The following is a 14,420-nucleotide window of genomic DNA, read 5'->3' as shown; positions in this document are numbered from 1 at the left end:
GAAGAGACAGACATAATGGTTCATAAGTCCAGTTCTTTAGAGAATGTTCAAACTCACTAAGCCTGGAAACAATACCTTCATATTCATGAACATCTTTGGTCTCAGAGCAGCTCATCCTCTATGACATCATCGACGCTTCCTGAGATTGAGGCAGCCTCTGAGGTTCACACAGAAAAAAACACTGCAGTTATTGCCTGCTCAATAATCATACCTACTATAACTACTACTTGAATCACCTTTTATCCACCACAGTGCAGAAGGCAGAATCACAATGTAATGACTCCCAGGTAACAGCAACTGAAATGTGTCTGTGCAGCAGTGAGTATGGAAACCTGTCAAGTACAGAAAGCTGCCACTGAATTCTGCTCAAGTTCTCTGTCTTGTTTCTTTGTTGATGGATCAGTTACTGGCTTGTTTTATTAAAGCTGCAGTCATCCCTTTTGTTGTTGTTAGTTTACCTCATGGGGTAGAACTCCACAGCATGCGCACACATTTGCCAAATTATGGCCATATAAAGTTAATATGGTATATAAAAATGCAGTCATGGCAACAGCTGTGCATGTAGATGCAGCAGCCAGTAGCTCCTTAACACTTGCTACATTTTTGTTTTAATCAGGTTTTTTTCGGCTTCATTGCTGAAACATTATTGAATGATGTCTGATTAGATTTGGTTTTGAAGGGCTAAGCCCAAATTTCAAATCAACTGGATCAGGATGGCAGTTCAACATAGTGGAACTCAATAGAAAGCGACATGGATAAAAATATTCATAATGTATAGATCAAATAAATATGTTTTGGGAAGTATTTGTGTTGATCATGCTGTGACTACAAAATGAACATGCCACATCCCCGGTTCGAGTCTGGACCTTTGTTGCATCTCCCTCTCGTTTTCTGCCCAAATAATAAAAACTGCAACGTGCAAACTTGCAGCATAACTCTAGTGGCAGTTGTGCCTTATTTTCATGTATTAGAGTACTTTTGACTGACCAACCAGCCGTTACTTTAATCACAGGGTCCAGTGTCTGAGCCAGTGCCACCCTTGAGGAATCAGAGGAAACACATCTGGATTACAGTATTTCCGGATCACGGAACAGAGAGTGTGAAAGATATCCGTGCCTATTAATGTTCTTGCAGAAATCACCACCAAGTGAATTATGGAGTTGTAATTCGACATTTACCTGAACCTGTACAGTTTGTTGTAAATAGGTTCATGTGGAAATCTGTCCTGTGTCTGTCCTCTTGTCTGTGCAGCTGTTAGTTCCACATTTCAGTTTCACTTCTGGCTCTGTTCAAGAAGCTTTACCTGCTGCATCAGGCGGGGCGCCGTCTTCAGATGTGGCATCGTACCAACTCCCACTTTCCCTCTATCCAATATTTTATATTTTGCCCCACCTTCTGGCGTGGTGTGTGGTGGCTCAATATCACTGCTGCAGCTGCTGCAGGAAGCTGCTATCACTCTGCTGTCTCTGCTGTCCTCTCCCCCTGTTGTCACATATCCTCTCTGAACTCGTCCCTCTGACTGGAGTCTTGGCTTGCGTGGGAGTGCGTGGAGGTTGTGCTGATGCAGCTCCTTACCACGCTGTCCTCCTCTTTGCTCGAGGACTGACAGAAGTAAAAGCTCTCTGTGGTTCTATCTGGTCTCAACATTTCATTCCCTTGTGTCTCCTCCAAAACTACTTCCTTCTAGCAGGGCGTTGTCCTCAGTCATCTCATCACTGGTTAACTCCCAAATGATTGAGAAGCTCTCCAAATAGGAAGCAGAGGAGGGGAAAGAAAGATGAGAGTTTGCAAGCCGCAGCGTCGGCACAGAGACGCCAGACTTAGCGCGGCTGATGGTGTGTGTTAGCGTGGGTGGTGACTGAATAATGTGAATCATTCTGGCCGGGCTCAAGTGGGCAGAGCTGTGAGTGAATGTAGATGAGGGACCGTGTTTCATGCTGACCTTGCGCAGCTCCACGGACCTCGGGATAAATGGATAAGATGAAGATGACACTGATGGTGACAGGTCTTCTCGTTGTTGCCGAGTGCCTTTAATCAACAGTAACACGTGTGAAGAGAGAACTCTGCATTGATTCAGTCTCTTCTCATCCTTTTGCTGTACTCACCTGATAAGCTGATACAGGAGAGACTTAGCTCTGATGATGCTCCTATCACGTCATCCTACAGGAGGACAAGAAATCTTTTCACATAAATATTTTAGTGTACTGTTTATGTGGAATACGAGATTGTGTGAGCAGGTGAAACTGCGCAGTCAATGAGAGCAGCTCAACTCGCAGTACGTCACCGCCGCTGGCTCTGAAAAAACACCATGGCGACGACTATAACACCAAACTCGAGGCTTCAAAACAGTGCTCCACAAACCAATTATTCCGAATGGAGCATTATCCCATTAAAAAGGTCCAGTGTGTAACATAGAGGAGGGTCTATTGGCAGAAATGGAATATGATATATTCATACGTATGTTTTCATTAGTGTTTAATCACCTGAATATAGGAACTGTTACGTTTTTGTTACATTAGAATGAGCTGTTTTTATCTACAGTAGCCCAGAGTGGACAAAACCAAACACTTCAACATTCACTCGTGTTTTTGGCACATTTCATGGCCACCGTAGTTGGTACTTCACACCTGGAAATGGAGAGTAAAGCAGCAGAGTTGCAATCTGCAACTACACCGCTAGATGCCATTAATCCTACACACTGGTCCTTTGAGACAAGTGGGATATGCAGATGTTCGGAGGTTTTAGAAGCATTCGTTGGACATTTATACAACACATTTGGAACATGTCTCATTTGGGGTTTTACTACATTTCTTGTTGGAAAGGGAAATACACCTACTGTTAAATATTATGTAAGACTTGGATATCAACAGGTTTTTGGATATGAGCAAATATTGCAACCCCAACCTTTTCAAGAGGCTGGTTGAACGAATGAAAGAGGGAGGCTGTTTTTGCAACAAGTGCACAACCGCCCTGGGAGCCCGAGCCCTAACCCTAACCCTAACCCTTACTGCAGTTTGAAAAGGAGGGAAACTCCTCTGTAGTACATCATTAACAGGAATATTAATGAATTATTCATTTTCATTAGCCATGTAAACGGATTAGTAGGACTATTGTCTTTTTCAGAAAAGGGAAAAAAACAGCATGTTTTGTGCATGTAAACATAGTCAGTGATTCAGACTGAGCTGCAAATAATCAACTGATGATTCCATTTTTGATTAAGCAGTGTATTGTTTATCAAACTAGCAGTTACGATTACTCAGACCTGCAGACCAACTGGTCTTAAATGTCCCACAGTCTAGACTCCAAACAAAGGGGGATTGTGTTTTTACGGTTTTAGCTCCGACACTATGGAACTGCCTCCCCCTCACTGTCAGGTCAGCTGAGTCTGTGCCACATTTAAAAAACCCACCTGTCTGACATTTGGAATTCTTACTGGTTTTAATGATCTTAATCTTGTTTTTCATTATACTGCTGTTATTGTTGAGTATCTGCTTTTGTTTCAAATTGTGCTGTTATGCTGTGTATTGTTATGCCTCTATGCTTACCATTATACCATTATGCATTGCTTTTCTATTGCTAACGCTGATTATCTTTCTCCCTTTTTTAACTATGAAGCACTTGGGAACTGCTGTTTTGAAAGGTGCTGTATAAATAACATTTTTAAAAAATTATTAATTATATTATTATTATTATATTATTATTTAATCTATAAAAGAACCCAAGGGTTGGAAGCTTGAACATTGTTGATTGTTGAGTCTCATTTCCAGGGTCCCAAAGTGTGTATTTGACACCCTGGGAATGAGACTCAACAATCACCCATCTTTCTCACCTCTGATTGGTTGTTTTCATTCAGGCCCGGTGGATTCTTGCAAACACCATTAGAAGTACTAGGAGGAGCCAGAGGAACCTGTTTGTTTCACAGATTATCTGTCTCACGTACTACTGTCAGGATATAGTGAACGTTACAGCAAAGGTTATTTTTATAAAGCTTACCTACTGCAGCTTTAAAAGATGAATGATTATCAACTTGGTTGTCAGTTAATTTTCTGTCAAATGTATTTAACACTATTAAGATCCGATTCTGCACAACAATTTAAAAAAAAAAGAACATTCTTCTCCTCTTATTTAATCCTGGGATTTAATAGAAATAGCCCCTTAAATCTAGATTAAAACCTTTTTACTGAGACAAGAATGAAGATCTGGTTAAAGATATTAAACAAGGGCTATAGATACAGGCACCAGTTTTAGTGAGGCCAATATCAGTTTCAGCCTGTTCAGTGACTCACCAGCATCCTCTGCAGACAGCCGAGATTGTCGCCTTCTGTCCTCCCGTTCACTACTTCCTGGAAGCTGACAGCGTGGCCCAGTCGTACGAGGTCCTCGCCGATGTCTACAGTCTGAGACAGACAGCAAGAGGCGTGCAAGGAAACGGCAGACAGGATGAGAAACAAACCACACAGATAAACACAGATAAATCAGAAAGAAACTGCTGGCCCACCTTGCCCTCACTGTTGTCATAGAGCTTGACGCTGGGCCAGGAGGAGACCTCAGAGTGAGAGTAGCTGCAGAGTTTGGCCTGCAGGGGTCTCCAGGAGGCACAGTACGTCAGCCGCTCAAACTCATCCAGGGCTGCCTCGCTCCACTCCTCTCCTTTAGAGAACATAAACATTGAGTTAGAGGAGAAAAGGACAAAATCAGAGAGGTTTCAGAATAAAAAGATTTTTCTAAGTTATTAAGACAAGAGCTGTACCTTTTGGTCTCACTCCTGCTAGGTTGCACTCAATAGCTTGGAATGGCAAGCTGAGGAAGTCGCTCCTGAAATATTAATGCAGCAAAAGCAAAAGCTGTTAATAACTTAGTGTGCCATTTTGTAACTGATGCCACATACAATGCTGCATATGCACTCGCAGGGTTCCCACTCTTTTTGGGAAGTATTTTCCTTTTCCCTTGACAATACAGGACAGCATTTGCCCATAATGGTGGTCAGTCTTTACCCTCGCTTTTGTGCTGCACTTGGCTCTTCTCACCACAGCTGATTATTTCCACTGCGACCTCAGCAGAGTGGACCTGCAGTCTACGGCTAATAGACAGTTTTTCTCTAACCTTTAACATTTAGTCAGAAACAATAATAAATTAAATACGTTTCTTTTACAGAAAATTCATCTTCTCACCTATTAGCCTAAAAGAAGAGGTAGAACGTATGTAACAGTTATCAACCACAACAACAAGTGTATATGTGATCATCAATAACAGGCTGTATGCATGTAGATCTGACATCTACCGTATTTCAGACTTGATGTTTGTGTGAACAGGTCATGGGAGCAGAGTATTTTTGCTGTTCCGCTCTGTGTCTGGTGAACCTGCTTTAAGTGTTTCACTGCGCAGCTGATCCCACCAACAGTCGAGTTTCAAACAAAATACGCACCCAGGTTTACGTAGGGTAAAATTCAAATGTTCCAGAACAACATCGTTCATTTCCAGGATATTTTGGTCATTTTATCACCAAGTGACGCGTGGCAACCCTGACTGCATTACAGCTCGAGGGTAAACACAACAGTGACGAAAAATGTTTTTTTTTAATGACAAAAGGTGAGACAAGCTAAAAATGAACAAGATGACAAGATGCTGTGTTTGAGAGAGAAAGTGATAGAGAAAGAGGTGGAGAAGGTGGATTACTGCACGCAAAAGTTATTGAAAGGTCCAGTGTGCAGGATTTGGTGGCATCTAGTGGTATAGTTCCAGATCATAACTCACACACTCCGCGGTGGCTACAAAACGTGTGAAAAAAAGTGAAAAGGCCCTATCTATAGCCAGGGTTTGGTTTGTCCGTTCTGGGCTCCTGTAGAAACATGGTGGTTCAACTGAAGGCGACCTGCTCCCTCTGTAGATATAAATGGTAACGGAAACACTTCTTCTATTTTCAGGTGATTATACAGTAATCAAAACATCCTATGAATATTATATTCCATATCTGACATTAGATCCTCCTTAATGTTACACACTGCACCTTTAACAGCTTACTCTGAATGTGGCTTTGTCACTTGACTCGCCTAAACCTGTGATTTTCTCTAGTCGACATGAACGTGCCCGCATCACTATTACACAAGTAAAAGTGTTGACTAAGAACGGGAAATGCTGCTTTACGACTTCTCAGCACTTGATACTGTCACCTTGATTCCAATTTCTGATACCTGTATTAGCCTAGCTGAATTAGTTTACAGGGAGAAAATATTCAGAATGAAAGTAAAATGTAATGAATCTTTGTGACTAAACTGGACGAAAATGAAGACTGCTACCAACACTGGAACACAAATACACAGTTGTATGAGGACTAGAGAGGAGCACGTGTCTACCAGTCACAGAGATCTTCTATGGCCGAGTTAAGCCAAGTGCAGACCATAAGACTTTGAAGAATTGCTGTGATGCTCAAACCACTAAAGATTTTGTCTCCCAGACTGTGGTAACGTCGATGTGAGGATGCACAACTGATCCCAGATATACTGATATACAGTGGGTATGGAAAGTATTCAGACCCCTTTACATTTTTCACTCTTTGTTTCATTGCAGCCATTTGCTAAAATCAAAAAAGTTCATTTTATTTCTCATTAATGTACACTCAGCACCCCATCTTGACAGAAAAAAACAGAAATGTAGAAATTTTTGCAAATTTATTAAAAAAGAAAAACTGAAATATCACATGGTCATAAGTATTCAGACCCTTTGCTGTGACACTCATATTTAACTCACATGCTGTCCATTTCTTCTGATCCTCCTTGAGATGGTTCTGCTCCTTCATTGGAGTCCAGCTGTGTTTAATTAAACTGATTGGACTTGATTAGGAAAGGCACACACCTGTCTATATAAGACCTTACAGCTCACAGTGCATGTCAGAGCAAATGAGAATCATGAGGTCGAAGGAACTGCCCAAGGAGCTCAGAGACAGAATTGTGGCAAGGCACAGATCTGGCCAAGGTTACAAAAGAATTTCTGCAGCACTCAAGGTTCCTAAGAGCACAGTGGCCTCCATAATCCTTAAATGGAAGAAGTTTGGGATGACCAGAACTCTTCCTAGACCTGGCCGTCCAGCCAAACTGAGCAATCGTGGGAGAAGAGCCTTGGTGAGAGAGGTAAAGAAGAACCCAAAGATCACTGTGGCTGAGCTCCAGAGATGCAGTAGGGAGATGGGAGAAAGTTCCACAAAGTCAACTATCACTGCAGCCCTGCACCAGTCGGGGCTTTATGGCAGAGTGGCCCGACGGAAGCCTCTCCTCAGTGCAAGACATATGAAAGCCTGCATAGAGTTTGCCAAAAAACACATGAAGGACTCCCAGACTATGAGAAAGAAGATTCTCTGGTCTGATGAGACCAAGATTTAACTTTTTGGTGTTAATTCTAAGCGGTATGTGTGGAGAAAACCAGGCACTGCTCATCACCTGCCCAATACAATCACAACAGTGAAACATGGTGGTGGCAGCATCAGGCTATGGGGATGTTTTTCAGCTGCAGGGACAGGACGACTGGTTGCAATTGAAGGAAAGATGAATGCGGCCAAGTACAGAGATATCCTGGAAGAAAACCTCTTCCAGAGTGCTCAGGACCTCAGACTGGGCCGAAGGTTCACCTTCCAACAAGACAATAACCCTAAGCACACAGCTAAAATAACAAAGGAGTGGCTTCGGAACAACTCTGTGACCATTCTTGACTGGCCCAGCCAGAGCCCTGACCTAAACCCAATTGAGCATCTCTGGAGAGATCTGAAAATGGCTGTCCACCAACGTTCACCATCCAACCTGACAGAACTGGAGAGGATCTGCAAGGAAGAATGGCAGAGGATCCCCAAATCCAGGTGTGAAAAACTTGTTGCATCATTCCCAAGAAGACTCATGGCTGTAGTAGCTCAAAAGGGTGCTTCTACTCAATACTGAGCAAAGGGTCTGAATACTTATGACCATGTGATATTTCAGTTTTTCTTTAATAAATTTGCAAAAATTTCTACATTTCTGTTTTTTTCTGTCAAGATGGGGTGCTGTGTGTACATTAATGAGAAATAAAATGAACTTTTTTGATTTTAGCAAATGGCTGCAAAGAAACAGAGTGAAAAATTTAAAGGGGTCTGAATACTTTCGGTACCCACTGTATGTATACTGATTACAAGATTACTACACTAGGAGAAATCTGGGAGAAAAGACGATAGTGATGTATTTCTCAGGTTCACCATACACATATCTAGAAAAGCAACATAGTTATCTATAACTGAAAAAACTAATAAACTAAAAAATGAACTCCATCTGCTTTTCATTTCCTATAATGCTCATTGCACAACTCCTATTGAATTAATGATAGAATTAGTGTCTGCGCACCACGCTACTTTCATTTGGCCTTGTGTGTGTGACTGATACAGACAAATCATAGTCTGCACTAGACTCGAGCGGGTTGTAAGGGGTCCTCAGCAGAAGGAGGAATAGAATATTAGGACTTGGTGTTGGCCAGAATCTGGCGATACGCCACGTATCACAACACAGGGGTTACGATTCAATGAATTGAGATACTGTGAGCAAGGCAATCTTGCAATTTCTTTTTTTAATCTAATTTTAGAAAAATTCTCAAAGTATAAAGAACACACCAACATTTGCATAAAATCTGAGTTAATCGATACAATATCACAACACCATATTTTGTACCATACATTATAGAATACTTCCAATTTGGTTCTTAGTTGGAACTGGACTTTCTTCCAAACTAAAAAGAAATAAAATAATTACTCAGAGGGGATTCCTTAAGACCTTTCAAATTGGCGGTCTGTGGTCTAATGTGCACCTACTATGGGTGTCCGTGACGTGAAAAACCACTCACTTCTACATTGTAAGACCCAACCGCAGCAAATAGTCAGTAGGTGGCCCCCTCTAAAATGTTCTGTCTTACCTCATACGGCAGAGGCTGTCCCTGGGCAGCTCCCCGTTGTCCCCAAAATCAACGTAGTAAAGGTCCACCAGTCCAGAGCCCAGCACTCCCAGCACCCTGGCCCTGTTCCATGTACCGTGGTCTCGGTATGGAGCAGCCACAATGTCCCCCACCACGATGGTCTCCACCCTCTGCTCCTGGAGAACAGAGAATATGGGGAAGTTATGTCATTTGTTTGTTTGTTTGTTTTTTAAATTCTGACATTGTACAGACAAAACTTAAGCCAACTGTAGGTTCAAAGGCTGACATGGAAGAGAGAATGATATCCTGTAAAATGAAGTCTCTGAAAAGGAGGACACAGCTGTTTTTATCATCTCTGTAAGTGAATTAAGGATTGTTGGAACAGTGGAAAGACTATCAGAGTTTTATTTTGTTGTTGTCCACTTTGAATGAATTGAGAATGTCGTGTTGATATGCAAAGTAAAATTGCCTTTTCTGTCCATGGAGTCTTGTGGTGAGTAATAGTGACATTACGACTGTTTCTGGTTAAACAAAAGGTCTATGTAGGGACTTTTCATTATGTTATGAGACACAATCTGAGTCTGATTTTTAGTGGACGTTCTTTAATTCAGACGCATTTGTCCCCAAGGATTGGCTAACGTTAGCGGCAGCTATTAAAGTCCATCTCATGGCTATTTTCTAATCTAAGTCAGTTGATGAAGGGTTCATTCCAACCAAACCAGGGTTGGTGATTGTTGGAAGACTGTGGAAAGACTAACAAAGACGGTTTTGTTTCTGTCCAGTTTGAAGTTACAATTATCTGCTGGGTAAAACGGTTTTGTCAATGGAGTCTGGTCGGCTGTAGTGCCCATGGTTTTAAGAACACCATCTGTTACAGTTTAAAAATCTGTTTTTCAGTTAGTCACTGTCACAATTCAACACAAAAAGAAAGACGAGTGTTGTCCTCACAGTCGGGTTGCCACTGTTGTAGAAGCGGTTCATCTCCTCTGTCAGTTTGTCCAGCTGCAGCGAGCGGACCCCCAGGATCTGGATCCAGAAGTGGTTCGGGTTCTCGTAAGCAGAAACATAAACCTCTAGATGTTCATCAGGCTGGAAGCTCAGGTCTGGGCTGGGGACTGGACAACACCACAGAGAAAAAATAAATATAATCTTTGTATGATGTGTTCAAGGACAGATCATAGTGAGGCAGTGTGGATTCTTGACTATAGAAACACTGAACTCACTTTCAAACTTGGATATTTCGGAGAGTGAGTCTGTGGAGACACTCTCCTCCTCCCCCTCCTCGTCTGTGTTGGTGATTTTCAGCTCCTCCGTCTTGTCTGAAACATCTTCTGGTTCTCCTGTGCCCCCGTTGGTGTGGATGAGGCCATTTTTTTCTGTCTGGGAGAAGAGCCCGTTGTTGTTCAGCCCCACTGGTGCTTCAGTGTCAGCGCTGTCCGCCGTGTGGTTCACAGCGGTGTGGCCACGTTTCTGCCGCAGAGCAGACGACTGTGAGATCTTCGTCCTCACCATCATGTCCTCTCTGACTTTTTCTAGGATCAGCTCCTGCAAACAGATCACACAGGTGGAGTTACACTCATTCTCAACAGCATGCTTAAATAAGAGGACACATGGGAAATCCCAATGAGTGAAAACTCCTTACCTTGGCCTGTTTCACCTCCTGTCTGGTCCCTGTGATTGTCACGTTGCCCTTTGCCCCGGGACCATGTGTCTTTTCTTTGGAACAAGCCACTTTGGCCCCTGTGGTCCTGGTGATCAGTTTCAAACTCTCTCCACCACGGCCTGCAACACAGCCACAGCCACAGCCACACACACACACACACACACACACACACACACACACACACACACACACACACACACACAGAAAGAGAGGTAAAGCACACACACATCACACTATGTGATTATAGCACTGATTTTCCACTCGCCGACTGTTTTGGAAGATCGCCAATAAAAATGCGCCAAGACCAAATCAGCATTCGCTCCCATGAAGAGACTCACAGGCTAAATATCTGGTTGTGTTGGATGCAACGAGCTACATCCAGTGAAAGCAGACCCGGGCTTCTCTCCAGCACCAGAACTGGGTAGTTATTTTGGTAACGGCACACACACATATAATAGACAGTGTTATGAGCTGGTGTTCAATTTGGCATGTATCTAATCCACCAACCAGCTCTTATTTTAGTGAGAAATCTTAATTATTGAAACATTATTATCCGCCTGTCATTCCCACAGTCTTCTCCCACTGATGCTGACTGCTGTTAATTATTTGTTTGATTAAGACTTTAATAATGTATGTATTGATTACCAACACTGGCTGATCAGGATCATTATCAGCTGATTGTTTCTAACAGCAGTGTGCTGTAAAGGGTTGCCCTTTGTGCCTGTTATTAAACTACTTTACTAATTAAACATGATGTGCTTGTTATTAATGGTGTTCTTAATGACTCCTGATGAAACGTGATGAAAGTCTAGTTTGGAGATCAGTCAGACTAGCTGTGACAGATCTTGTTGTGTTTTAGCCCCACTTTCCACGTTACTTTATGCTGTTTACAAAGTTCCTTATTAGAAGGTAGATCAGCTCAATTTATGCTCATTATTGAGGTTAAAATACCCTCTGCTCCGGTCTAAGGCAGCCAAAACTGGCCAACTATGAAAAAATACAAATTGCATACCGTCTCCTCATTGTCGCGCTGTCTACCAAATAATGTGGTAGAAATTATCAATACAATACTGGTTGCTTAGAATGAGCATTTAACTGACCTAAAGTTTAAAACTAGTATTCTTATTGTTGCCAAATCCCAAGTTCAGAGCCAAACCATCACTGAATGTACCTTGCTAACGAGTTTTGTGAGTGTGTATCAAAGCCTCCATACTTGTCCAAAAACTGTTAAAAAGGCATCAGTGCCAATCTTGAAGCTGCTGCTGAGAGCAGTTGGTGGCCTGGAAAACCAAAAGCACAAGCTAGAGGAGGTGAAAAAGGTGATAATTCTCTGTGGATTCTACACTTCTAATGTGTGGCATCACATTGCCAATTGATTCACTGTTTATATAATATAGTGATCAGTACAGCTGGGAAGAATAATAGAAGCAATTATCAGTCTACAGCATTAGCTCCACATCAGTGGAAGAAAGGTTCTGAGACAAATAATCAGTAATCAATCTGATCGGATGCTACCTATTATACGTCCAAATGCCGTCTGAGGAACCTCCAAAGCCTCGGCCACCGGTTCACAGTCAGTGACCAGGTTCTCCAGGACACAGCGGGCCAGCAGGACCTGCTCCTTAGAGCCCTGCAGCAGGAAACACACCGCCGTCTTACATCCTGGCTCCCCTGGATCTGATAAAACCCTCACCTGAGCTCCAGACTTCTGGGTCACCTGAGAGAGAAAGATATGGCAGGAGAGCAGATAGTTAGGCTACCTGAAAGGACTGTTATCACACAATCACCAGCTGCCTGTCTGTGGTTTGTTTATGAATCTGGCCTGGCCGCATGTGCATGTTCGTGCACTGAAACTGCTGTTTTACTCATCTACATTGGTGCATTAAGGATTTATTTCAACCAAACCAGAGTTGGTGATTGTTGCAACAAAGACTGTTTTGGTGAGTTCTGTTTCCGTTCACTCTGAAAGAAGTTATGATTTTACGTTGATAAGGGAGGTAAGATTACCGTTTTTGTCTATATACTCTTGTGGAAAGCAATTGCAACATTACAGCTGTTTCTGGTTAAACTAAAGGTCTATCTCTGTAGGGATCCTTTCCATGATGGACAAAGACACTTGGAATAACAATCTGAGCCTGTCAGTGGCAAAAACAACTACTTTCAGTGGACGTACTTTGACTGGCACATTGGTCCCCACAGATTAGCTAACATTACATGGCAGCCATTGTAGCTTGAATCACAGCTATTTTCTCATCTACGTCAGTGAATTAAGGGTTTATTTCAACCAAACCAGAGTTGTTGATTGAGGGAAAGACTAACAAATACCAGATTTAGGTAAGTTTAATTGTGTTTCCGTCCAGTTTGAAGTGTAATTTACGATTATCTGCAAGGTAAAAGGTTTTGGAGTCTGGTTGTCTGTAGCACACATTGTTTTGGTCTGAGATACTGGCGCTCCAGAGCATCATCTAGTTGCAAGTGGATTTTGTATATCGAACCTTAAAAACCTGTTTGATATGGTAAGATCTGAGGATGTTTTGACTTGTAAAAAACACATCTAAAAAACAGGCCAATGATTGCTCAATATCTGAAGAGGAAAAGTCATTATCTGATATTGACGTACTCACCATGTCCAAAAACTTGGCTTGGTATCTGGATATGTTCCTATAAACGTCTACAGGAAGTGTCATCTTGGACACCTCAGGGTTTGGCCCTTCACCTGCTAATGGCAAAATATTGATCTGTCATGTATGCTCAAATATATACAGATTTGGTTAGTGTAAAAATGGCCGTCAACCCCGGCACAATAACTCTTCAGCAGCAGATACTCACTGTTGTTGGTGCTGCTTATATGACGATAGACAATGTAGCCCACTGTGGCCCCGACGGAGAGCCCCGCAGCCAGAGCCACCATTTTACCCGAGCTGAGGGTGCTCTTGTGACCCTCCTTTACTGCGTCCATGACACGCTGTGCACCCAGCGGGATGCTCCACCTAAACACAAACATGACACACGTCTCTTTCTGCTGGCAGGGATATGTCTGTTGTCACTGCACGTGTTCATGTTGAGTCCTGTGTATCAGCTCCTGTGTATGTGGCAGAGTGTAGTAGCTGGTGTTTTGTCGGCCTTGATGGGCAACTGAAGAGTCATGCAGCACAAAACTTGAAGCGTAAGCCAGCCTGAATTCAAAATGGATCAGGTGTTCTCAAATACCGTCATTTTCCAGACTATTTATAAATTAGATCTCTCTGTAGAACCCCAATTGATTAGATTCTGTTCCACTGGCATCCATTAAAAGATGCTTGTTGTATTTACTAATACTGATTATCTTGGTAACAGTATGAGCTAGATGATAGTTGACTAGACAGTTCTTTCTTAACCATTGGAACAAAAGTTTGACAAAAAATAATGCTTGACTCAAGACTTACTCGCTGTCATTCCATGGACCTTCCAACCAGGACTGGGCCTTGAGATTTTCTTTTGTCAAACTATATAATGAAGTTAAGTGATTATTCTGGACCTTGAACAGGATCAAACAATTTCACTCAACAGTCCATAATTCTGGGGATTTCGTTCATATCACATGGTCAGCAGAAGGAGTTTGCCCAGTTATCATCACATTTTTTCCACTACAGGTAACTTTACATTGTTTTCTCCACTGGAAGGGCCAAACAGAGGTTACTTTATCATATTTTATCCACTGGAAGGGCACTTTGTTGGGTTTTATCTACCGAAACGGCACTTTCGCAGTGCACCAGTGTTTTGAGGGGTTCATCCTGGAAACAGCCATTGAAGAACCATCTTCAACATCTCCCTATACTGATGAAGACCATGTAAT

General features: G+C 42.4%; 1 protein-coding gene across 10 annotated transcripts in view; it reads right to left on the bottom strand.

The window, feature by feature from the left end:
- The window catches only part of tdrkh (tudor and KH domain containing), a 193,849-nt gene that overhangs the window by 177,431 nt on the left and 1,998 nt on the right, over window positions 1–14,420 (bottom strand). For 4 of the 10 annotated variants that reach the window (XR_007886745.1, XR_007886744.1, XR_007886742.1 and 1 more), the window contains exons 2-13: window positions 13,415–13,575; window positions 13,210–13,304; window positions 12,101–12,302; window positions 10,565–10,704; window positions 10,146–10,467; window positions 9,871–10,037; window positions 8,923–9,098; window positions 4,751–4,815; window positions 4,499–4,650; window positions 4,287–4,397; window positions 2,106–2,160; window positions 76–2,028 (exon numbers count right to left, since the gene is read on the bottom strand). Coding sequence is in view for 5 of the 10 variants with exons in the window: in XM_051416784.1 (XP_051272744.1) it covers window positions 119–157; window positions 1,943–2,028; window positions 2,106–2,160; window positions 4,287–4,397; window positions 4,499–4,650; window positions 4,751–4,815; window positions 8,923–9,098; window positions 9,871–10,037; window positions 10,146–10,467; window positions 10,565–10,704; window positions 12,101–12,302; window positions 13,210–13,304; window positions 13,415–13,575 (1,771 nt within the window). In the remaining 5 variants the exon portion in view is untranslated. The remainder of the gene's footprint in view (window positions 1–75; window positions 2,029–2,105; window positions 2,161–4,286; window positions 4,398–4,498; window positions 4,651–4,750; window positions 4,816–8,922; window positions 9,099–9,870; window positions 10,038–10,145; window positions 10,468–10,564; window positions 10,705–12,100; window positions 12,303–13,209; window positions 13,305–13,414; window positions 13,576–14,420) is intronic. The other 6 variants (XM_051416786.1, XM_051416785.1, XM_051416784.1 and 3 more) reach the window with 5 other exon arrangements.

Source organism: Dicentrarchus labrax, unplaced genomic scaffold (assembly GCF_905237075.1).
Source record: "Dicentrarchus labrax unplaced genomic scaffold, dlabrax2021, whole genome shotgun sequence".
Lineage (NCBI taxonomy): Eukaryota > Metazoa > Chordata > Actinopteri > Moronidae > Dicentrarchus > Dicentrarchus labrax.
Note: the sequence above shows the minus strand (reverse complement) of the source record. Positions and strands in the feature narration are given on the sequence as shown.